Source organism: Ochlerotatus camptorhynchus, unplaced genomic scaffold (assembly GCF_037179485.1).
Source record: "Ochlerotatus camptorhynchus isolate MF236.1 unplaced genomic scaffold, CSIRO-AGI_Acam_v1.1 ptg000690l, whole genome shotgun sequence".
NCBI classification, from domain to species: Eukaryota; Metazoa; Arthropoda; class Insecta; order Diptera; family Culicidae; genus Ochlerotatus; species Ochlerotatus camptorhynchus.
In genome coordinates, this window is record NW_027041167.1 from 61,809 (window position 1) to 86,034 (window position 24,226).

General features: G+C 40.4%; 1 protein-coding gene across 1 annotated transcript; it reads left to right on the forward strand.

Annotated features, from left to right (window-relative positions):
* Positions 1–18,215: 18,215 nt before the first annotated feature.
* Positions 18,216–22,101, forward strand: LOC135714676 (uncharacterized). The gene is made up of 3 exons (XM_065238060.1): positions 18,216–18,637; positions 18,752–21,959; positions 22,075–22,101. Exons 1-3 carry the CDS (start codon positions 18,216–18,218, stop codon positions 22,099–22,101), a joined length of 3,657 nt encoding a protein of 1,218 aa, XP_065094132.1.
* The last annotated feature ends 2,125 nt before the right edge of the window (positions 22,102–24,226 follow it).

Below are 24,226 nucleotides of genomic sequence, written 5' to 3' on the forward strand. Positions count from 1 at the left end.
CAAAAATTATTATCAATAAGCTTGAGTTGGTAATCTTCGATTTGAAAATTTCGTGCTTTCTTGTTGCCATATTTCTCCTAACCTTAGGGTGATCCTAAATTGTACCTTTCGTTAAAGCTCCTTCGTTTCTGCTCGTTCATCCGTGCGATTGAAAGCTGTTCCTGACTCGTCATTTGGTTGATATCAAATATCAGGTGTGGGTGTATCTGCCATTACCCGCCATCTATGATTCGTTGTTTGCCGCATTCAGGTTACTCTTCATCGTCTTTCATATCTATGTCTTGTACTGATCGCATCTCGTCATTATGTATGTTTCTGTTGGAAACTTTTTAGTGCTATTTAGAACTTCAACTTTCTCTATGGTGTAGTATGATTCCACATCTTCGATGATTTTCGTTATAAGATGTAAACTTGTTTTGGATTTTATCCACGACTGTTTTCTATCTGTGTTTATATATGCAGCTAGTCAATTTATTGTTTGTGCCATACCATGCGTTAGTTGTGTACTTGATTGTGCTTCATTGCCATTTTTGAGTTTGATGTTTAATTATGTCATATCAACGTTACGTTGTATGTTCTGTAGTTTTATGATGATGTTTGCGAAACCGTTGCTGAAGTAGTTTGTCATTTTAGATGCTGTGTGATGAGCTTATGCCAAAGATCTCATCTATACAGTATAATGTGTTGATCAATTCTGTTATCCTCGATAAACCACTCGATTCCATCTTCCTGTTCCTTGTACTTTTCCGATCATCCTACCCAACACCGTCAATCTTCAATCTTCCGCATGATTTGTCTTTCGATTGTCATCTAGCCATTGTGAATGTGACTCTTCCTTCGCTGTTGACGGTCTCTTAGATTCGCCACCTGGTACATCCAAGGATATCCAAAATCGATTTTCCCTTTCTCACTGTATCACCAATAATTATCTTTTGGATATTTTTTTTTTATCAATTTCACTCTAAAACATTCATTAAACTATAACTTTGGTATATTCAAATTATTTTCTACTCATCTTTTGAATCAACTATAATATTTTTTTAACTTGGTTTACATACTTTGATATCATTGACATGATATGATTAATAATAAAGGGTGATACGGTCAAAATTTGGTCAATATCAACTTGACGTATTTCTTTCAATTTTGCATTTAAAAAACCTGAACACCCCTCATTTTGAAGGTGTGTGTGTGTAGAATATTGCTCCTATTTTGATTTTGGAATTCACTCTTCAGTTGTCAAAATGCCGTCCAAGCAAGAAGAGCAGCGTATCAAAATTTTGCTCGCGCATCGCGAAAATCCGAGCTACTCGCACGCAAAGTTGGCAAAATCGCTAAAAGTTGCCAAATCAACCGTTACAAATGTAATTAAAGTGTTTGGGGAACGTTTGTCGACAGTCAGGAAGTCTGGATCGGGGGGAAATCGAAAACCGGAAGCCGCTGAGACGACAAAGAGAGTTGCCGGTAGTTTCAAGCGAAACCCTAACCTCTCTCTCCGAGATGCCGCAAATAAGCTGGGTGTATCGTCTACAATCGTGCATCGAGCCAAAAAACGAGCCGGACTATCGACTTACAAGAAGGTAGTGACTCCAAATCGCGATGATAAACAAAATACGACGGCCAAAGCGCGATCCCGGAGGCTGTACACGACGATGCTGACGAAGTTTGACTGCGTGGTAATGGACGACGAAACCTACGTCAAAGCCGACTACAAGCAGCTTCCGGGACAGGAGTTTTATACGGCAAAAGGAAGGGGAAAGGTAGCAGATGTTTTCAAGCAAATGAAACTGTCAAAGTTCGCAAAGAAATATCTGGTTTGGCAAGCCATCTGTACCTGTGGCTTGAAAAGCAGCATTTTCATAGCTTCCGGGACTGTCAACCAAGAAATTTACGTGAAAGAGTGTTTGAATAAATGTCTGCTGCCTTTCCTGAAGAAACACGGTTGTTCCGTACTGTTTTGGCCGGATTTGGCATCTTGCCATTACGGTAAAAAGGCTATGGAGTGGTACGCCGCCAACAACGTGCAGGTGGTTCCCAAGGACAAGAACCCTCCCAACACGCCAGAGCTCCGCCCAATTGAGAAATACTGGGCTATTGTCAAGCGGAACCTAAAGAAGACCAAAAAAACTGCTAAGGGCGAGCAGCAGTTCAAGGCAAACTGGCTTTCTGCGGCGAAGAAGGTGGACAAGGTGGCTGTACAAAATCTGATGGCAGGGGTCAAGCGTAAGGCCCGGCAATTCGGATTTGGAAAAGCGGAAGCCTAACTGAATATTTTTCCTGAATTTTATACTAATTGAACTTGAAAAAGAAATTTAATTTGATTTTTTAAATAAACGATTTCACCGATTTACACGCGTTTTCCCTTGACCAAATTTTGACCGTATCACCCTTTATTCTTCGTTAGTTGCTTGCTGCTCTTATTTTTTTCAATTTCATATTTTCATCCACACAATAAATAATCAGTATGCTATCTATTTTCTGCAAACAAATTCAAAATTAATTACTTTAACTGAACATTTTTATCTGATTGTCGATATTACACTTCTTGTTTTACTCTTAACTTTGTTCCTTTGTTCCCTCATACTTCTTATTCTGATATCTTTCATCATGTTTTGCTAGTATTTTTATTTTATTACCCTACTTTTTCTGTTACTTCGTTTAACTCTTTTTGTCTGTAGTTGTAACTCACCAATTAATCAAAGCATCTGAATGACCACGTCATGAAATTGCAGCAAGTACTCTCTTTCTCCTAATGAGGTTTAAAACGGCACATATCTGTAATTCGATTCATCTTTGCTCGGTTCCAGGTTCCTCTGGCCATACGTTTAACTTTTTATTTAGTCAATTCAATTAATGTCTTGTACGTGGCCAAATTGCTGCAAGTGCTCGTCTTCGCTAATTGAGTGAAAACGGTGGGTATCTGTAAGTAAACTCAAATTTCAGTTAGACTCATTCATAAATTCTCGGGCATTCTTGATTCCAAATGCCATTGTCCAATTGTTCATCTCCACATCTGTAACGGTCTGTAAAAAATAAAACGGCCTTTAATAAATTGTCAACCATAACATCATTCACGACTCTGGGATCATTTACAGTATATTAATTCTGTGTTTTGACGGTATTTTCCGTTCAAAATTGTTTTGTATTCAATCTCGCTGTGAGATTCTAGTGCACAGTTAGTCCAAAGCGCTTTGTAGGTACAATCTTCTTGTCCACTTTGATCTTGTTTGTCATCGTTTTTTTTTTTTGATCATTGTCATAAGTATTATTTTTCAACGTATTAATTTTTTTTTTAATGAAATTATTGTATAAATCTGTAACTGTTTTTCAGTAATTTAACCCATATTGTGTGCTGTAATGTCAATCCTTAGCTCTTCGATCCATTCAAAATCGTACTGCAAAATAGTTTGCTCTTTTTTTGATGAATACATTTGTTTTATTAGCTGAATCATTCAGTTACTGCATGCATTACATATAGGTCGAAATTTTTTGTATCTCTTTGAAATGGTTTCATCACTAATTATATTAGAAAATACTGTCTACTATTATTAACTATATATGATTTTACCTTTGTTTTCATTTTCTTGAAACTTTATCTGAAGCTTCGCTTTTATGTTTCCATTTCCATATATGCATGTTTTGAACATTTTGTTCAATTCCTTATTAATCCCAATTGAAATTTAATATATACTTTTTCTTAACAATTTTCAATTGTCTTTTATCATTCTGGTTATTCCATAAATTCATTTTCAAATAACAATACTTAATTTTATATAAACATACCCCGGGGTCATTATCATTTAGTCAATAATATCCATTCGATTTTTATTCTTATTATTTATTTATATTACTATTCAATTTAATCATCACCATATACATCATTCGTTCCGGGAACGTCTTCCCTTGTCTAACGCACTCTCTCACAAACATTCCATGTATCCCTCTTATACATTAGCTACAGTTTATCACTTCTTTTTTTTCACTAATATTTTTATTATTTGCTCGCAGTATTCTTTCCATTTTCATAGCCATCTCCTGGAGTAACATCCAAATTTTAATTGTTATTTTAATATGTGTGTCTCTCTGTTCTTAATTATAATATAAATATTATGTATATAATAATCGATAAATAAATAATTATTTGTCGGTACTGACGAATTTGTTCCGCGTACTTTTCATTGTTCATTGATTAATCATTGTATCGCTTTATACGATTGACGTGGATTTTTTCTAATTTCTTCCCATTCTGTATTACCACGGTTTGTTCACTAGGAATTTCCATTACTGTGTATGGGCCACGCCACATACTCTGTAGTTTTTGTCCTACCCCCATAGGGTTTGATTGCACTAAAACTAAATCTCCCCACATTGGTTGCCATTGATTTGAATTTTTGTCATATTGAACCTTCCGCTTTTCTTTCGATATTTTCAAGTTTTCTCTTGCGTTATAATGAATGTTGCTCAAAATACTCTTCATTTCACCAACGTAATCATGATAGTCCATTGTGGAATTACCTTTTCTATAAATGGATGTGGGAATTTTTGCCTTTCGTCCATATAATAACTCAAATGGGGTGTAATTTGTTGAAGAGTTTATCGTTGTATTGTATTCAAAGTTGAAGTATGGTATCAATTGGACCCATGTTCTTTGATTCCCTCCAATAAATTGTCGTAAATAGGTTTTCAACTCTCTGTTTGAACGTTCCACTAAATTTGCCTGTGGATGGTATGCACTTGTGTTGATTTTTTAATTTTCAAAATTTTACATATGTTTTTCATGAGGTTACTCATGAAGTTCGCACCTTGATCTGTCACTATTTCTTTTGGATACCCGAATTTACAGATCACATTTTCGACAAAAGTTCTTGCTACTGTTTGTGCTTCCTGATTTTCCATACATGCGACAATTAAATATCTGGTTAAGTCATCTTGAACGACTAATCCGTATTTATTACCCCATTCCGATTCGGGTAAAACAACGATATCCATAAATAATTTTTCAAACGGCTCTGTAGCTGTTGTAGTAATTTTCATTGGAATTTTGTTGGACTTGCAAATTTTGTTTTTCTGACACGAATCGCATTTTCTTACATAATCTTCAATGTCTCGTCTCATTTTTTCCATGTAAAAAGAGACCCAACTCTCTTTCGCATACGTTTTGCTCCTACATGTCCACCTAGGGGTGCGTCATGAAATTCTCGTAAAATTGTTTCGATTTCTTCACCCTCTATTTGAATACGTTCAGAGTCTGCATTGTACAAAGAAATTTTCTTATCAAATTTCAATGATATGAATTGTATCATTTGTAATACTTCAAACTGTTTTATTTTGCGAAATGATAATATATGGACATGTTTTGCTTGCTTTAGATAGTCAGGACCTTTCATAAAGCTCCTATTGAGTTTCTTTAGGAAACTTTTACCATTGAGCAAAGAGTTATTTTTCCCCTCGATAATCAATCCTGCAATCTTTTCGTTTGGTATATTTATAATTCCATTTTTGTCATAATCCTTCAATCCATGTGGTAAATTACACAGAGTTGAAATTTCCTTGTAGGCTGATCTACTATTTAATATAACTAATGTAGCATCTGCTGAGTCATTAGTTAATTTCCCTGAAATCAAAAGTTCATCTGTGTTTACTAATGATTGCTCTACGCTTGCTTTAAAATCATTGTATAAGTTGTGGTTATCATCTTTCTTTGTGGTGTTTCCATTGTCACTTATATCCATGTTAACTAATTCATTAAAAACTGAGTTCCTTTGAGGTTGGTCAGTTCTCAAATAAAGGGTGTCCACGATGAAATTGCCACACTATGAAATTGCTCTAACTTTTTAACCGTTGGGTAGAATTTAATGAAAATTTGGGTGGATTTAGTTCATAGTGCATTATTTACATCCTGCAAGTTTTAAAGTCCTGTGATCAAAACTCGCGGAAATGGAGTCGAAAGAACAGCTCGTGCGTGATAAAATCTTGCACATTCATCACGAGAACAAGGATCTCTCGCATCGTTCCATCGCTAAAACGTTGGGAATCGCGAATTCCACGGTGTCGCGAGTGATTAAGCGGTTCGAGGAACGGTTGACCACCGATCGAAAGCCCAGAAGTGAAGGAAAAAGTATTCCGTACAACACCAAAAATCACAACCGCGTAGTTGGGGCCTTCAACCGAAATCCGAACGCCTCCGTTAGGGATTGGCTAAGAAGCTGCACCTAAGCCGAAGTTTTGTCCAGAAGGCCAAAACTAAGGCTGGGCTTCGAACGTTCAAGGTACAAAAGGCCCCTAATCGCGACGAGAAGCAGAACAAGTCCGCCAAAACCCGTGCCAGGAAGTTGTACCTCAACATGCTGACGAAAGTTGAATGCTGCATCATGGACGACGAAACATATGTGAAGGCCGACTTCAAACAGATCCCCGGCAACCTGTTTTTCACGGCCAAGGATAAGTTCAGCGTTCCGGAGCATGTCCGCACTCAGAAGATGTCCAAATTTGCGAAGAAATTCCTGGTTTGGCAAGCCATCTGCACGTGCGGGAAGCGGAGTGCACCTTTCGTGACCCAGGAAACGATGAACGGACAGGTGTACATAAAAGAGTGCCTCCAGAAGCGGCTGCTTCCTCTCCTGAAGGCCCACAACGTCCCAACAATCTTCTGGCCGGATTTGGCCTCATGCCACTACTCCAAGGACGTGCTGAAGTGGTATGCGGACAATAAGGTCAATTTCGTGCCGAAAATGTTCAACCCTCCCAACACTCCGGAGCTCCGCCCCATCGAGAAGTACTGGGCGATTATGAAGCAGCACCTTCTTAAACGACCTAAGGTAGTGAAGACAGTCGAGGAACTGAAGAAAGTATGGGTTTACATGCAAAAAACGGTTGATTCACAGGTTGTGCAGAATCTTATGGCCGGGGTTAAGGCCAAGGTGCGGGCATTTGCGTATGGACTGTAAATAAAATACGAGTAAAATGGTAAAATGAAGTTTAATAGTTATTTCTCAATCCCTGAAAATTTGATGGCAATCGGATGAAAACTCGAATTTTGCGAATCAATTTTGTGTGTGGCAATTTCATCGTGGACACCCTTTATTGGTCAGTGGAATCGCTTGATCGCTTGTTGTTTATTTCTGTTTGGGTTGTCTGCCTCTGCATTCTTTGCTGCTGTCGCGTAACGACTGCAACTACCTGCTCTTGTTCTACCGACGTATGTTGTTGATTCTTAATGTTTACGTTACCTTTTTTACAATTACAACGTTGTAACCTTGATTGCCCCTGACAATAACTTGTTGGTTGAATCTGGTTGACGTTTTTGTTTTCCTTCGTGCATGGTAGCCTTGACAAAAAGTCTGCAACAATGTTCTCTTTCCCTTGTTTGTAGCGTATATCACATTTAAGACCTTGCAGCTTAAGGGGGTATTCCCGATCTTTTTTTTCAAAAAATCAAATATTTTTTTTTCACGTTTTTTTTGTACTTTAGACTATATACTTTCATCCCCCCAAGCCGTTTTCCGATCAGCGAATTCGGTGTCCAGGCATAGCTGACTAATGGTAAGAACCCCCAAATGGTTTTAACTAAAGTCAAAACTTTAAACGCGTTTTTCTCGAAACCACATTTTTTTTATCGGGCGAAGATTTTTCTCAGAAACTATAAGAGATATTGACTTGAATCTTTGCGCATTTTGTTCCTTATTAAATTCTTTGGAGCTTCTCCCACTTTCAGCCAAAAATATTAACATTTAACATTGTTTGAAGCACCTTAAAGTTGCAAAAAAGCGGGCTAAAAATCGCCTGTTTTTTCATATGGCCGCCATTTTGTTAATTTGCAAGATTTTTTGCTGCCAACGGGAGAAGCTCCAGAGAATCTTATGCAGATTATTATTTCATCACGAAATCTGTTTCAGATGAAGACGTTCCAGAGAAAAGTCTTCGCCCGTCCAGGCGTTTGCGGCGAACAGGGGTCTGTTTGTCGCCATTTTGTGACGTCAATAATGTCTTTTTTTATGTCGAAAAAAAATTATTTGTAAACTTTAATGTTCAATAGACAAGAATCCCAAAGAGTTAGGCGCATTACTATTCATTTTCCTTGAAAAAAAATTAATTGAAAAACAGGCCGAAAAAAGGCAAAAGATTGGGAATACCCCCTTAAGTCGCAGTCTTGTTAATGTGGGTGACGTTTCCTTTAACCGCCAAATTGAAATTAAAGGCCTGTGATCTGTGTAAACAATGAATTTTTGATCAAATATAAAATGTCTAAAATAGTCAACCGCCCAAACGATCGCTAATAATTCTTTCTCGATTGTGTGGTATCTACTTTCTGCACCTATTAATGCCCTGCTCGCAAAGGCGATCGGTCTATCGACAGTTTTCTCATTAGATAACACCGCTCCTATCGCGTAATTGCTAGCATCTGTGGTGATGACAAAAGTATCCTCATAATTAGGCCTTACTAACAAAGGTTCAGATATGAGGCATGTTTTAAGCATTTCGAAAGCTTCCTCACATTCACGCGTCCATACAAATTTTACATTCTTCTTCAATAAATCGTTCAAAGGTTTCCTGTACTTTGCAATGTTGGGAATGAATTTTCCATAAAAATTAATTGTACCTAAAAATGATCGAACATCTTTCACTGTAGATGGACTTTTCATCTTTTGTATACTTGGTTGGTTTTATACCATATTGATCTATTATATGACCAAGATATTTGATTTCTGTTTTCAAAATTTTGCATTTCACCGGTTCCAATTTTAAATTATGTTTGCGTAGTCCTTGCAACACTTTATATAAGTTTTCATTATGTTCTTCGATTGTTCTTCCTGAAATGATGACATCATCCAGATAAACAACGGCTCGAACATCTCCGATTTCGTATAGTACCGTATTCATTAATTTTTGAAAAGTTGATGGGCTATTCCTTAATCCCATAGGCATTCTTGTAAATTCAAAGTGTCCTTTTGGGGTTGAGAAGGCTGTTTTAGCGGCATCTTTTGGATCGATTGGGATTTGATAAAATCTCGACTTTAAATCCAATGTTGAAAAATATACACTATCTCCAAGATTATCCATGATTTCATTGATGAGTGGAATTGGATATACAAAAGGCTTAGTTATCAAATTTAAAGCCCTAAAGTCCACTACAATTCGATATTTCTTATTTCCAGCTGCATCCAAGTCCCTTTTTGGTATACACAAGACTGGTGCATTCCATGGGCTTTTACTTGGTCTGATGATACCTTGCCTATACATTTCTTCGATTTCTTCATTAATTTGCTTTTTTGTTGCTTCTGGGAATCTGTATTGCCGTTTATTAATGGGTACGTTCGTTGAAGTTTCTAATTCGTGCACTGCCGCATCTGTGTGGGTCAGTTTATCACCCTCAAGAAAAAACACATCACTAAAATTACTTAAAATTGATTCAATTGATTCTAAAGCGCTTCGTGATAAATGATCAAGTTTGATCTGTTCGAAGATCTTATTATATCGTTCGTGTCCTTGAAGCATTTTAATATTTTTGTATTTGACAATATCGTAGTCTATGTCAGAATTTAAGTCCAACATTTCTCTGTCGTCATATTCACTTCCTTCTTCATTATATTCTTCATGATAAAAATCATTTTCCAACGGGTCATCTATTTCCATTCCATTGAATGTATGGACTTGTGTAAAATCTTTACACTCGTCTTCTTTATAGTTTTTCTTGCAAGTGTCGAGCTCAAAAATAGCATATTCAAAATTTCTTCCAATTTGTGCTACATGTTTTTGAAGGAACTCTCCTCCGAGTATACATGGTACTAATAAATGTGTCATTAAATGAAATTTTGCTGGGAATACTATGTTTCCTATGATTAAACCTATATTAACTGATCCCTTTGTTTTTGTATTTCCACCAATTCCCGCTATTGTTATAGTATCATTTATATTTACTTGGTCTATTCTTAGCGATTTGACTGCTTCATATCTGAGCAGATTTACTGATGAACCTGTATCGAGTAAACATCGCAGCCTATATGCGGGGTTATTAGATGTAGGTATCTCGACAAAAAATAAGTTATCTCTAGAATAGATTTTTTTAAGTGCTATTTTATTTGATATTATATTATAAAGGGTTGATTCGCTGTTATTATATTGCTTATTTTTATTTTGTTTCCCCATTATTGCGTGAAAATTAAATTCTATTTCATTACTATTTTTACTTGAAAGCTCCTTATTTCTCTCAATTATATTTTCGTCCGCTTTAATTCCTACCATGTCCTTTTTAAAAACGTATGGTTCAATTTCCACATATCGTTTAATGTCTTTCACACTACTTTCTCTATGTATATAATCAATATATTTTTTATTTATAGGATGAGAGAAGGTTTTGAAGATTGCAAATCTGAAGCTCCCACCTATACTTTCGATATGATTTCTTGCGAATGCTGTGCCTATTGTGGCTGGTACAGCTAAATTATGAACTAAGTTAAATTTTATTGGTATGTTACTTCTGCCTATTTTTAAATTGACCCAAATGTCTCCAAATGATTCTTCTTCTTCTCCGTCTATCTCTGTATATGCCACACTAAGTGGGTTTATCAGTTTTGCTCCCACTTTCAATGCTATACTTTTGTGCATAAAATTTTCGGTTTTACTTGTGTTAAAATGGTATCTGCAAAAGAACTCCGGGTTTTCTGCTGTTGACATATACCAGTAGAAATCTCCGTTATTTCCACCGAACATTGGATATTTATGGTTTGTTGTAATGATTGGGTCAAATTTTATCCCAGCGTGAAAACATTGGGAATCTGTAACATGTGTCTTTCCAGGATTCCGGAATTTTAGTTTTTTATGTCTTGTGTTGAAATTATCTCTGATACTGAAATTCTCTCTGCGGTTTTCGTCATTGTATCTATTGCTGTATTCACCTTGGTAATTTATGTTGTAGTTTCCGTTATCATTCCTGTTGTAATTGTCGGTGAATTATTGTTATTCATATTTCTGCTAAAATTATTATTTTCTTGGTATTCGTAACTCGTGCTCCTGTAACCATTTTGATTTCCATTGAACGGCCTTTGATTAGACCTAACGAAATTATTCGGAAAATCTCTATGAGGTCTGAATTTTCTATCGAACGAATTGTTTTGTTGATGTTTTCGTTGATACCGGTTAAAATATTTGGGTTGATTAACATGATTATCCCAATTATTTCGGTTCCTTTGTGATTTTGATTTTTCAGCGATGTGAATACACTGAAGTCTTTTTTCGATATCCTCAATTTGTTTTTCGTAGATACACTCTTCCTGTAAACATTTGACTAGTTCATTGAAGGTGTTATTTTTCTGTGATTTTGCCATATTTTTCAAGTTCCTATTTTTCAAACCTCCCAAAAAATGTATCCTCAAATTCCGTAGTGCATATGACTCTCTGCCTTTGGCATTATTTTCTTCATATTCATCCACGTGTTCTTTTAATGTTAATGCCCTATCTTTGTAATCTTGAAAGGATTCGTTTGGTCCTTGTTCCAAAGTTTCGATTTTCTGAAAAATTTCTTCCAGCTTAACATTTGTCCCAAACTCTCTTTCGAGATTGGTTCTCACTTCGGGCCATGTTTCCGCATAAATGCGTTTGAAATACCCTGATGCCGGATCTTTCAATTTCATCAAAATTACCTGAATTAAAGGTTCATGCGATTCTTCTACTGGCAATTTCTTAGCGAAGAAATCGCACTGGTATAAAAACGATCGTAATTCTGAGGCCGCGCCTCTGAACTCTGGAATGCATTGAATAGCTCTTTCAGTTTTTCAGCCATTTTTTTGTTTGTTTTTCGAAGCAAACGAGAAAAAATGCGACTGTTTCTCAGTCCCTTATTAAATTATGGATATTGCTATTATTTTGGCTCTTCGCGAATTTAAGTGGATCAAAAACGTTTTCAGCGTAAATTCAAGAAATTTTTTTTTTCATGTTTTGTGCTTTGTTAATCGAATTTGCTTGTTGGCCTTTTAAATTTGTTTAAATTAATTTAACGTTCCCTTAAAGTGGTTGATTAAGCATTAAGCATCTTGCAAGAAATTTTGCTTACAAAGATGAAATGTATACTATTTATAATATTGTACGCGTAAATTATTTATAATACGGTAATGTATCAGAACTTTACACATTTTTTTTTAACTGTGTACTCGCACTATCAGGAGCAGGATCAGGGTTATTCCTTGTTGAGTCTGCGATGAAGTTCCCAGATGAAGTCCCCATATCTTTATAGTTGACCAGATGTGCACCAATGTGCTGTACTCTTTATTAATCACTAGTTCACTTTTTCCTTTTTTTGTAATTTAATCAAAGTCACTTTTTGGTTTTTTAACACTTACTGATTTTAGCCAGTCGAAATTTTGGCGTTCCAACACTTGAAAATAGCGGTTTAGTTTTCGCTGTCACCAGATGAAGCGCCCATACTCCGTTGCGCATCCATGTTTCACTCCCGTGTTGAAGTGCCCAACGTAGAGCAACAACTCGCGTGGTCTTTCTTTCTCCGTAAAATGAAAGACAGTGCAATTCCATTTCTACTGTATGGAAAAAGCTCTTTGATGAATCAGTTATCCTGAGGTTGGAACTGTGCTCGTCCGCACCTAGCAAACCTCGGATAATAAACTCATCAGAACAACTGCCCCGATTCTTTATTATTCGAAACCTTTTATACATGAATTTGTTACTTAAACTCTACACAATAGTTTTTCTCCAGTATGTACATATAAAGCGAGACAGATAGTTTTTCTCTTGGAAAGTCGGTGTCTGTTTTTTTAACAAGAATTAATGCTCCTCGCGGTAGGAACGGCTATGTAGGATGCTTACTCACCAATGTTTACTTTGACCTTTCTCGAAGCACCTAGTTAAGCCAGCGCGCATCGCTGACGACGCGGTAGCAACTGTTTATAAACAATTGACCCTGGAAATGTGCGACATTGTCACTGCTGCTGTTAAATTGTGTATTTGCTCCTACCGTATGGGGGTCTATTACTGGTTAATTTCTTACTCAGATTGATATTGGAATTTGAGGCCTTTGCATCCCCTCTTACTTAACCAGCTTGAGAATAATATCGAAGAGATTCTACTCAAGGATATGCGCTGGTAACTATTCTATATTTGCTATTTTTTTTTTTACTGGATCTTCTTATTATGGTTCTTACTCCTACTGTGCCTTTCTTAAGTCACCTGAACCCGCCTGCTAATAGAACTTTCCATATGGCTGACATTTTCTCTCTCTTAATTCTTAGTACATAGTGTTCATTCATTAATTCATTAATCTCTCTCATGAGTCATATACCCTGTGCGAACGTAGCGATATACTCTGGCGTCTTCATTTGTTTATATTGATTTTTAATTTTGCTACTCTGCATGGCCCTGTTATTTGTTCCCATTTGGAGCGTCACTATGAACGTTACGCTGCCCTTCAATGTTTATTCGTTTACATAACCGAATGAAAACATTCTCACCTGTTTGGCGTGTGGTGGTTATTCATTTGCTAATCTTTTCTATGCTTACGTTTACGCTGAGTCAGTGAATCTTGGGTTCACGGAAAATGGGGCGTTGCACTATATTCGGACAGTATATAGTGTAATAGCAGGAGAATCGATTGACACTGATAGCTCGACTTTGTTTACCTTTGTTACATTCGACGTAATGAAAATTTGCTCCTGATATCATGTTATATAGGCTGTCTTGAAATAAGCACTCACCCACATACAGCGGGCTAGTCGCCCACGGCTCGCCCCCGGACCGCTCGGCGGACGGGGCGGACTTGGGCGACTCGAACCTCGCGGCGCCGCTTGGTCCAATTATTTGCAACATTTGGGCGCCTGAGGCGAAAACGATACCTGTCAAAAAACTGATCGTTTCGGCCATTTTGTCCGCCCCCAGGCGCCCCGGCGCGCTCCCGAATGTTCACCACCATTTTCTTTTTCAATGGGTTTTAAATTAATAAAAATGAAAACAGTTGAAGCATAAACATGACTTCATCAATAAATTTTATTTTTCATTTTCTTATAACTAACATATGTTTTTTTTTATTAAATAGATCTTAACCTAACAATAATATCTTACAAGCTAAGTCAACCGCATCATGCGACACATCAAATTACATGAGAATTCAATTTATGGTTCAATGGAACTCAAATTTAGTTCCAAGAACCACTTTACCCTCATCCGGACACATTCCGGGTATCCCGGGGGAAGAGGCCAACATTTGATTAGGGTCAAACCCATCATGCGACACATCAAATTACATGAGAATTCAACGACTGGTTCAATGGAACTCAAATTTAGTTTCTAGAACCGCTTTGGCCAGTTCGGACACATTCCGGGTGTCCCGGGGGAAGAAGCCAACATCTGATTAGGGTCAAACAAATCATGCGACACATCAAAATACATGAGAATTCAATTTCTGGTTCAAAGGAACTCATATCTAGTTCCAAGAACCACTTTGGCCACATCCGGACACATTCCAGGTGTCCCGGGGGAAGAGGCCAACATCTGATTAGGGTGCAACCCTTAATGCGACACATCAAAATACATGAGAATTCAATTTCTGGTTCAATGAAACTCAAATCTAGTTCCAAGAACCACTTTGGCCACATCCGGACACATTCCGGGTTTCCCGGGGGAAGAGGCCAACATCTGATTAGGGTGAAACCCATCATGCGACACATCAAAATACATGAGAATTCAATTTCTGGTTCAAAGGAACTCAAATTTAGTTCCTAGAACCACTTTGGCCACATCTGGACATATTCCGGGTGTCCCGGGGGAAGAGGCCAACATCTGATTAGGGCCAAACCCATCATGCGACACATCAAATTACATGAGAATTCAACGACTGGTTTAATGGAACTCAAATCTAGTTCCTAGAACCACTTTGGCCACATCCGGACACATTCCGGGTGTCCCGGGGGAAGAGGCCAACATCTGATTATGGTCAAACCCATCATGCGACACATCAAAATACATCAGAATTCAATTTCTGGTTCAATGGAACTCAAACCACTACAAGAACCAGAACAAGAACCACTTTGGCCACATCCGGACATATTCCGGGTGTCCCGGGGGAACCCGAATAAAAATTTACGTTTGCCTAACGTTTGATGTCTACCCTAATAAAAAATAACCATAGACGAACGATAACCCAAATCATTGAACTATTCCACAAATGGTTTGGATGATACCCAGAACACGTCGTTAAGCAAATTAACCATACAATTTTTATTAGGGTACATCAGCATCGAAATAAAATATATTCCTGGCATCAAACATTAGAAAACATTGCTATTTAGATGTAACGTGAAATAAAATTTTGCTATTCAAATGTATTTCTGACGTCGAGAATTTTCATCGAATTTTTATTTTTTAGATGATTTTAGACGTACAAAACGTTAAAATTTAACGTTCTTCGGGTGTTTTCAAATGTAGATGCTCCCTGATGTTGTCAAATGTACAAGACATTAAAACAAAATGATTTTCGGGTGTTTTCAATTGTACTAAGAACTTATTGTTTTCGGATGTTTTCAAATGTGCAAAACATTAAAATCTAACTTTTTCAAATGCTTTCAACCATTCAACACCACCAACACCGTTCCCCACCAGTCAGTTAACTGACCTTAGCTAACCTAATATCATTGTAGCAACTCTCTATGTGGCATTGGAACCATGCCATCAGCGCGCTAAGAGTTATTAGACTACTGACATAGGCGCCAATTCGTGGATGACGAGGCACTAGGTGACGTTACAGCGAACTTGACCATTGTTGTATCATTTTTTAACGTACTACCAGACAATGATGCGTAGTGTTTACATGATCAAGTTTCCAACTCTACTACAATCTACAATCTACAATCAACTGGAAATCGATATCCGACGCCATTTTTAAATCAAATATGGGATATATTGTCATATACCGTTGATACCATTGACATCGATATGGGTATTTTTGGAATCGGGGTGACGTGTAGAGATAGGAAATCGATATCCGACGCTACTTTGAAATCCAAGGTGGAGGATTCCTGTTGCAGAAAAAGTGTCAAATATCCATAAATATGGGTATTTTTAGAATCGGGCTAATGACTACGCCATTTTGAATTCCGAGATCCAAGAAGAGATTGGGAATTATGTACTATCAAATATCAATCAATATGGGATTTTTTTGAAGGTTTTTGGAGGTTGTCGTCTAGAGAAAATCGATATCCGATGCCATTTTGAAATCAAATGTGGCGGCTTCCAGTTTCATAAAAAGTGAAAAATAATTTCAAAAGTCCATAAATATGGGTATTTTTGGAATTTTGGTCACGAATAGAGGCCAAAAATCAATTTTAACATAACTTTAACCTAACATTTACTTCCCAACAAACAATTGCCTATTGAAGAAACGACTTCTTGACTATTTTATATCACTTCATGCTTAATAATACTTGTACTATTTTAAATATTAACTTCTGCTCAGGCTTTGTTCACACAAATCTGGAGAATTTATTCAACTACAACATCGAAGTATTTGGTGTTGAATAAAGTATGTCGAGAAGCTTTTCTTCGGCTTACAAAAATTGTAACAGAGCTTATTCGATCAAATTTTTGATTATTCAGCGTTAATTACACATCATTACTTCCTTAAACAGCGATGATATAAAGGTGTATATAGACGCTTGATTATTATGTGAAATAATGTTTCATTAGACACTATTCTACATTTATTAAACGATTATTAAATTACGAGATAATTTAAATTAAACTTAACTTAAACTTAAGTTAAACTTAAGTTAAACTTAACTTAACTTCAACTAAATTTTAACTTAACATAACCTTTACTTAACTTTGACTTAATTTTAACATAACTTAAATTTTAACATAACTTAAACCTAACATTAACTTAACTTTAACTTAACTTTAAATTTTAACTTAAATTAAACATCACTTTAACATTAACATAACTTTAACTTAAACCGAACATTAACTTAACATATCTTTAACTTAACTTTAACTTAACGTAATTTTAACTTAAATTTAACATAACTTTATCCTAAAATTAACTGAACTTTAACTTACCTTAAGCATTAACTTTAACTTTAACATTGTTCGGCAACGCTATCTAGGTGTCATCAGGAGGAAGCAGTCGCCTATACAAGACCATCGGTCACTCACCGTTGACCACTACCACCGGTCGTCATCTTCGGCTACCTATACACGCACTCCATGGGCGAGCCGGTGATGCTGGTTACTTTTCCGTAGATGATAAGTCAGTGCATGCAAGACCACACGACGGGTATCATCCACCGTTCGACCGCGCGCGTCGGGATGAAAAGATCGCATTTTAATTTGTTTGTGTCGTTATTATATTAAGAGTAAAATAAATTTAAGTCTAAATAGTAGTGTTTAAGTGCATTAAACTGTTGTTGTTCTTTGTGTAATTCGTGTGTGATTGCAATCCGAGAAATTGCATGCTAAGGTTGAACCCAACCCACCTCACCAAATCGGAGTTTATTGGCACGGCTGGAGATGAAGTAGAGCAGCAAAGAACACATCAATCGCTGTAAGTTGCATAAAAATTTACTGATTTCGACGGGGAGTCGAACATTGGTCCTTCGAGCCGGATTTGGGCGTCGATAGGGATCCGCCCGGCCAATACGAGATACGTGCCATCCTGAGAAGCTTACATGGCGGTCGCGCCATTGGACCTCTTGCATGCTGATATTGTTCAATTGTCCAGATATGGTATGGCGTGTGCGCCATGCATGCAGTAATAAACAACAATACAAGGCATTTTCAATGCCTCACTAAGGTGAGTGCGGTTTCAATGACTTACATTCTGTAAATTGGTCTACGAGATCGTTTTTTTTTTGTACATGTTCTGGACGTTTTGCTGTGGTCACCGTGTTGCTTTGAAACGGACCACTGAGAGCCAACTACGGCCGCGAGGGCGCACTCAAGTTTGCCATTGGGTTGGTCGATAGTCCCGGGATCAGTTCACCTCTTCGAGACCGGTCGATGATCAACAGAAGCAGCCGTTGCAGATAGACATTCATCCCATCGAACGACTGGAATTCCGTCAACTCGATTTGCAACATTCAACCCGAGAGAGGAGGCGATTTGGATTAAAAATACAAGGCAAATTCTGCCTGTAAACAGGTGATTAAGATTCCAATCCTTTTATGCAATTTAGCGCGGTCTACGCGGTGTTTTGTTCGTAGATCCTGTCATCGCTCATCGTTATGTCGGCGGCCGAGCGGAAACTGCGTGGTCTAAAGAACCGCAAACGCAGTATCTTCACGTCATTTGCTTCGATTAAATCCTTCGTATCCAGCTACCAAGCGGACAAGGACAAGTGCGAGGTGCCTGTTCGTTTGGAAAACGTAATCGCGCTTTGGACGGAATTCAATGCTGTTCAGGCGGAATTGGAGACGCTGGAAGAAGCCGAGGAAGTCTTGGACGCATACTTGAAGGAGCGCACGGAATTCGAACGAGCCTATTATCGAATAAAAGGTACGCTACTTTTGTTAAACCAGAATGAGGCCCAACCTACTACTGCCCGGCCCATTGATAACACGAGCAATGTGTCCCACCTAAAATTGCCAGACATTAAATTGCCAGTTTTTGGAGGCAATTACGAACACTGGATGAACTTTCACGATTTGTTCGTTTCGCTTGTACACTCTTCGGCGAATTTGTCCACTATCCAAAAATTTTACTATTTACGCTCCTCTTTGGCTGGTGAAGCACTTAAACTAATTCAAACAATTCCGATTAGCAACGAACAGTACTCCGTTGCATGGAATTTGCTGCTGAGTCACTACCAAAACCCTCGGCGTTTGAAACGGACGTACGTGCAGTCCTTGTTTGAATTTCCCTGCATGAAACGTGAAACGGCAGTCGAATTACATTCGTTGATTGACAAATTCCAAACTAATGTTAAGATCCTCAAACAACTGGGGGAAAATACCGAGCATTGGGACGTCCTACTGATACATCTGCTCAGTACGCGATTGGATTCAGTAACGAGGCGTGATTGGGAAGAATACGCAGAGACAAACGATGCTGCGAAATTCCAGCAATTAGTCGAGTTTCTTCAACGTCGAGTCAACGTGCTGGAGACGGTTGCCAACAAGCCTTCGGAAACTCCAGCTAACATCAAGAAACCCAACCCTCCACGTTCAGGAAATCACGGTGCTATACAGCAGGGGTCGCGCAAATGTCCAGCGTGTTCAAGTCAACACTCCCTGTACCAGTGCAGCGAATTTGCAAATATGGCTGTTGACGAGAAGGAGCAAGTAGTTCGACGCAATCAACTCTGCCGAAATTGTCTGCGTCGTGGTCACATGGCGAAAGAATGTTCATCGGAGAGCAGCTGCCGCAAGTGCCGAGGACGGCATCATACACAGCTGTGTTTCGCGTCAAGATCTACAGGCAGTAGTCAACCAGCTACAATCAACCAATCGGACCAATCTAGTGCTTCCGGCCAGGCGGGCAGTAGTAGCGGACCGATGTCAGCCACGCCAGCAGCGCATACTGGCATTTCGAGTTGTACAACGCAAGACGGAACCAGGAGCAGGGTACTATTAGCCACAGCGATCATCATCATGGTGGACGATAGTGGCAACGAGCATCCAGTGCGAGCTTTGTTGGATTCAGGCAGCGAATGCTGCTTTGCATCAGAACGAGTGGTGCAACACATGAAGGTTCGGCGACATAAGGTGAATCTTCCGATCGCAGGGATTGGTCAAGCGTCTACCGAAGTCCGCTGCATGTTCCGCTCGATAGTGAAGTCTCGGATATCCAAGTTTTCCACCACCATCGACGCCTTCGTTCTTCCCAAGGTCACCGTAGATCTGCCTTCAATCTCCGTCGATGCGTCGAGCTGGTCGCTTCCGACAAGAATCCAGTTAGCTGATCCGTCATTCTATCAGTCCGGAGTCATTGATGTTGTGCTAGGGGCCGAGGTCTTCTTCGATCTCTTCAATGTTAATGGTCGAATCACTTTAGGCGAATCTCTTCCGTGTCTGGTTAATTCGGTTTTCGGTTGGATTATCAGCGGCAAAACTTCTGAACAACATTCAAGATCTTCCGTAGTCTGCAACGTCGCTACCACTGCCGACATCCATCGTGACATGGAGCGATTTTGGGCCATCGAGGACGATTCAACGGTCGTCCACTCTGCATCCGAAGCCTACTGCGAGAAATTCTTCAGCGAAACTACTTGTCGCTGTGAGGATGGACGGTACATGGTACGAGTACCGTTCAAGGAAGATGTTTTGGACAAACTAGGAGACAATAAACGTACTGCACTTCACCGTTTTCGCCTGATCGAGGGTCGTTTCGGTCGCGATCCAGAATTAGCTGCCGAATATCGTAAATTCATGGACGAGTACGAAGAGTTGGGACACATGGAGCGAATCGATGAATCAGATGTAGCGTCAGGGCCTGCATACTTCCTTCCACATCATCCAATCATTCGCGAGGAGAGCAGTACAACCAAGGTGCGTGTCGTCTTCGATGCTTCTTGCAAGAGCTCCACCGGAATTTCCCTGAACGACGCTATGTTAGTGGGTCCAATTGTTCAAGAAGATTTGCGGTCCATAACGATGCGATCTCGCCTGCATCCTATCATGATGATTGCTGACGTCGCCAAAATGTACCGGCAAATGGTTTTGTTTCCCAGAGACTGCCGATTTCATTTGATATTCTGGCGTCCTTCACTATCAGAACCGATCCGCATCTACAAATTGAAGACCGTAACCTACGGCACCGCTTCAGCTCCGTATCTAGCCACTCGAGTACTGAAGAAGCTAGCGGAGGATGAGAAGGAGAGGTATCCCCTCGCAGCGAAAGCAACCTGTGAGGATTTTTATGTCGACGATTTCTTTTCGGGCGCACAGACTGTCACCGAAGCAATCGAACTACGGGAGCAAATGGATGCCATGTTCAACTCAGCTGGAATGCAACTACGAAAGTGGGCGAGCAATTACCCTGCAGTACTAGAAGGAGTTCCGGAATACAACCGTGCCTTGCAGCCTTCGATGGATTTCGACAAGGATCAGGCCATAAAGACACTGGGTCTACACTGGGAACCCTGTTCTGACCAGTTGAAATACGTCGTTCCTGAAGCGACAACCAAGTCCTCAACAGTCGTCACGAAACGAAGCGCACTTTCCTGCATCGCCAAACTGTTTGACCCACTTGGTTTGGTGGGTCCGGTCGTAGTCATCGCGAAAACCTTCATGCAAGCATTGTGGGGATTGAAAGATGACAGCGGAAAGCAGTACGAGTGGGACAAGGAACTACCGGAGCAGATGAAGAAACGTTGGGTCGAATACTACACCGAACTTCCCCGGCTGAACGCTCTGCGAATTGATCGATTCGTCATACTCCCAAATGCTACTTCTGTGGAGCTGCACTTCTTCTCAGACGCCTCTTTAGCTGCATATGGATCGTGTGCCTACATCAGATCGTCGAATGAGTCAGGTGAAGTCAAGGTCGCTCTATTAACGTCTCGCTCGAAGGTGTCTCCACTCAAACAGCAAAGCATTCCGCGCCTAGAGCTTTGTGGTGCACTTCTGTCTGCTGAGCTCTACCAGAAGGTCTCCGAAGCACTGCGAATCACGTCCAAAGCGTACTTCTGGGTAGATTCAACCACCGTTTTGAGCTGGCTCAAGGCTACACCATCCACCTGGTCCACTTTTGTCGGAAACCGGGTATCCAAAATCCAGCAGAAGACGGAGAACTGCGAGTGGAACCACGTAGTAGGACGAGAAAATCCCGCGGACATCATCTCGAGAGGTCTTCCAGCTGCAGACTTGATACAGTGTAGACTGTGGTGGGAAGGTCCTCCATGGTTTCGAGGAGAAAAAGAATCGTGGAAAGTTCCAGTTGACGCATGTGTTGACAACGAGGCAGCCAAAGAAGCAAGGAAATCTTCGTTTGCAGTCGCTTCTTCTTCGCCATCATTCGTCGAGGAATACGTAAGCAGGTTCTCCAACTACCAGCATATGTTACGCATCACTGCCTACTGGCGGCGGTATTTCAAAAACCTTCGACTACCCAACGCCGAGCGAACCTTTTCATCACCGTTAACAGCAGCTGAAGTCCGTAGCGCTGAATTAGCACTCGTTCGACTTGTTCAAAGGGACAGCTTTCCTATGGAATGGAAGGCACTGCAGGCAAATCAAATGGTCTCCTCGAATTCACGACTTCGCTGGTTCAATCCGATGATTGCTCCTGATAACGTTTTACGCATCGGAGGACGATTGAGTCGTTCTGCACAACCGTATGATTCTCGCCATCAGATACTTCTGCCAGGGTCGCATCCATTCACGACACTTCTCGTCCGTTGTCAGCATGAACGCCTTCTGCACGCAGCTGTACAGCTGCTTACCAACACTATTCGGCAGCGGTTTTGGATCTTGGGCGGCAGAAACATCACTCGTCGCATTGTTCACGGCTGCGTCACCTGTTTTCGAGCCAAACCGAAGGCAATCGAGCAATTCATGGCTGAACTTCCCACTCAGCGTGTTACCGCTTCGAGACCTTTTTCTTTCGTCGGTGTTGACTTCTGGGGACCGATCTACCTCAAGCCTCGTCACCGCAGAGATGCACCTCCGAAAGCTTACGTCGCAGTATTTGTGTGTTTCAGCACAAAGGCTGTACACCTGGAGCTCGTCGTGGACCTAACTACAGTCAAGTTTCTCCAGGCTTTCCGTCGCTTCGTATCTCGTCGTGGTTTGTGTTCAGACGTGTACAGCGACAACGGTAAAAACTTCGTTGGGGCAGCAAATGAAATCCGGAAACTACTACGTGACAAAGATTTTCAGCACACTTTCACCAGTGAATGTGCTACCAACGGGATTCGTTGGCACTTCAATCCGCCTCGTGGTTCGCATTTCGGAGGATTATGGGAAGCTGCAATCAACTCTGCACAGAAGCACTACGTCCGTGTGCTCGGAGATCGTAAGCTAGCCTTCGACGACATGGAGACACTCCTCGTGCAGATTGAAGCTTGTCTCAATTCACGGCCGCTCACCAAACTATCCGAGGATCCGTCAGACTTTCAAGCCCTCACACCGGGACACTTTCTGATCGGTTCGTCCTTGCAGTCCGTCCCAGACGTCGACTATGAATCGATTCCAGCAAACCGTCTCCACCAATGGCAGCTAATCCAGAAACTGCTCCAGGATATCTGGAAACGCTGGCACGTGGAATACCTCGCTTCGCTACAACCACGTAGTAAGTGGTGCAAACCGCCTGTACCACTGCACAAAAACCAGCTTGTAGTCATCGTAGACGAGAACCAGCCACCGATGCGCTGGGCCACTGCACGAATCCACGATCTACACCCAGGAAAGGACGGCGTAGTACGAGTAGTCACTCTGCAAACTGCAACCGGATTCCTCACTCGTCCTACGGCAAAAATCTGCGTACTTCCAATACCACCATCAGCCGACGATCAGCCATCAACGTTAGCAGCACCGCAACCGCGGTCGGGCTAGAGGTTTCCTTTGTGGATCAACCTGGCCAACAGCATGGTTTCTGCAGAAGCAGATCAACCAAGCTCTTCAAAGTTGCTGGATACGAAATTAATTCAAGGCCCTTAATGCGAAGGGTCCAGGTGAGGACCTTTCCAATAACACATACCTTCTCGAAATTGGCTACCGGGTCTTATTCACATTACATGTACCTGCGAGCGTTTCCCACTATACTCCATGAGGATCGGATCAACTGCTAGTGCTGCTGTAAATGGAATCGTAACATCAACTCCACAACGCGAAAGCGATAAAATAGCGAGGACGTCACGTCAGCCGGGGGCAGAGAACTCATCGTAGATTATCAGCATACAAGGCCCTTGAACAGTAGGGTCCAGGTAAGGACCTGTCCAACACTTTTAATTTTTTGGGAAATCCTACCGGGTCTTCTTTATCTGTTCCATGTCACCGAGCTCTTCCATGAATCCAGCGTCGAGAATCTCCAGAAATGGTCATTTCTGCCGGGGGCAGGATGTTCGGCAACGCTATCTAGGTGTCATCAGGAGGAAGCAGTCGCCTATACAAGACCATCGGTCACTCACCGTTGACCACTACCACCGGTCGTCATCTTCGGCTACCTATACACGCACTCCATGGGCGAGCCGGTGATGCTGGTTACTTTTCCGTAGATGATAAGTCAGTGCATGCAAGACCACACGACGGGTATCATCCACCGTTCGACCGCGCGCGTCGGGATGAAAAGATCGCAT

Excerpts from the sequence above, each read along its gene's own strand:
- LOC135714676 (XM_065238060.1), top strand. The coding sequence starts at position 18,216 with ATGTCGGCGGCCGAGCGGAAACTGCGTGGTCTAAAGAACCGCAAACGC. Across the intron at positions 18,638-18,751 it reads TGGATGAACTTTCACGATTT|CAACGAACAGTACTCCGTTG; the intron begins GTTCGTTTCGCT and ends AATTCCGATTAG. Across the intron at positions 21,960-22,074 it reads CATCATTCGTCGAGGAATAC|CAGCTGAAGTCCGTAGCGCT; the intron begins GTAAGCAGGTTC and ends CACCGTTAACAG.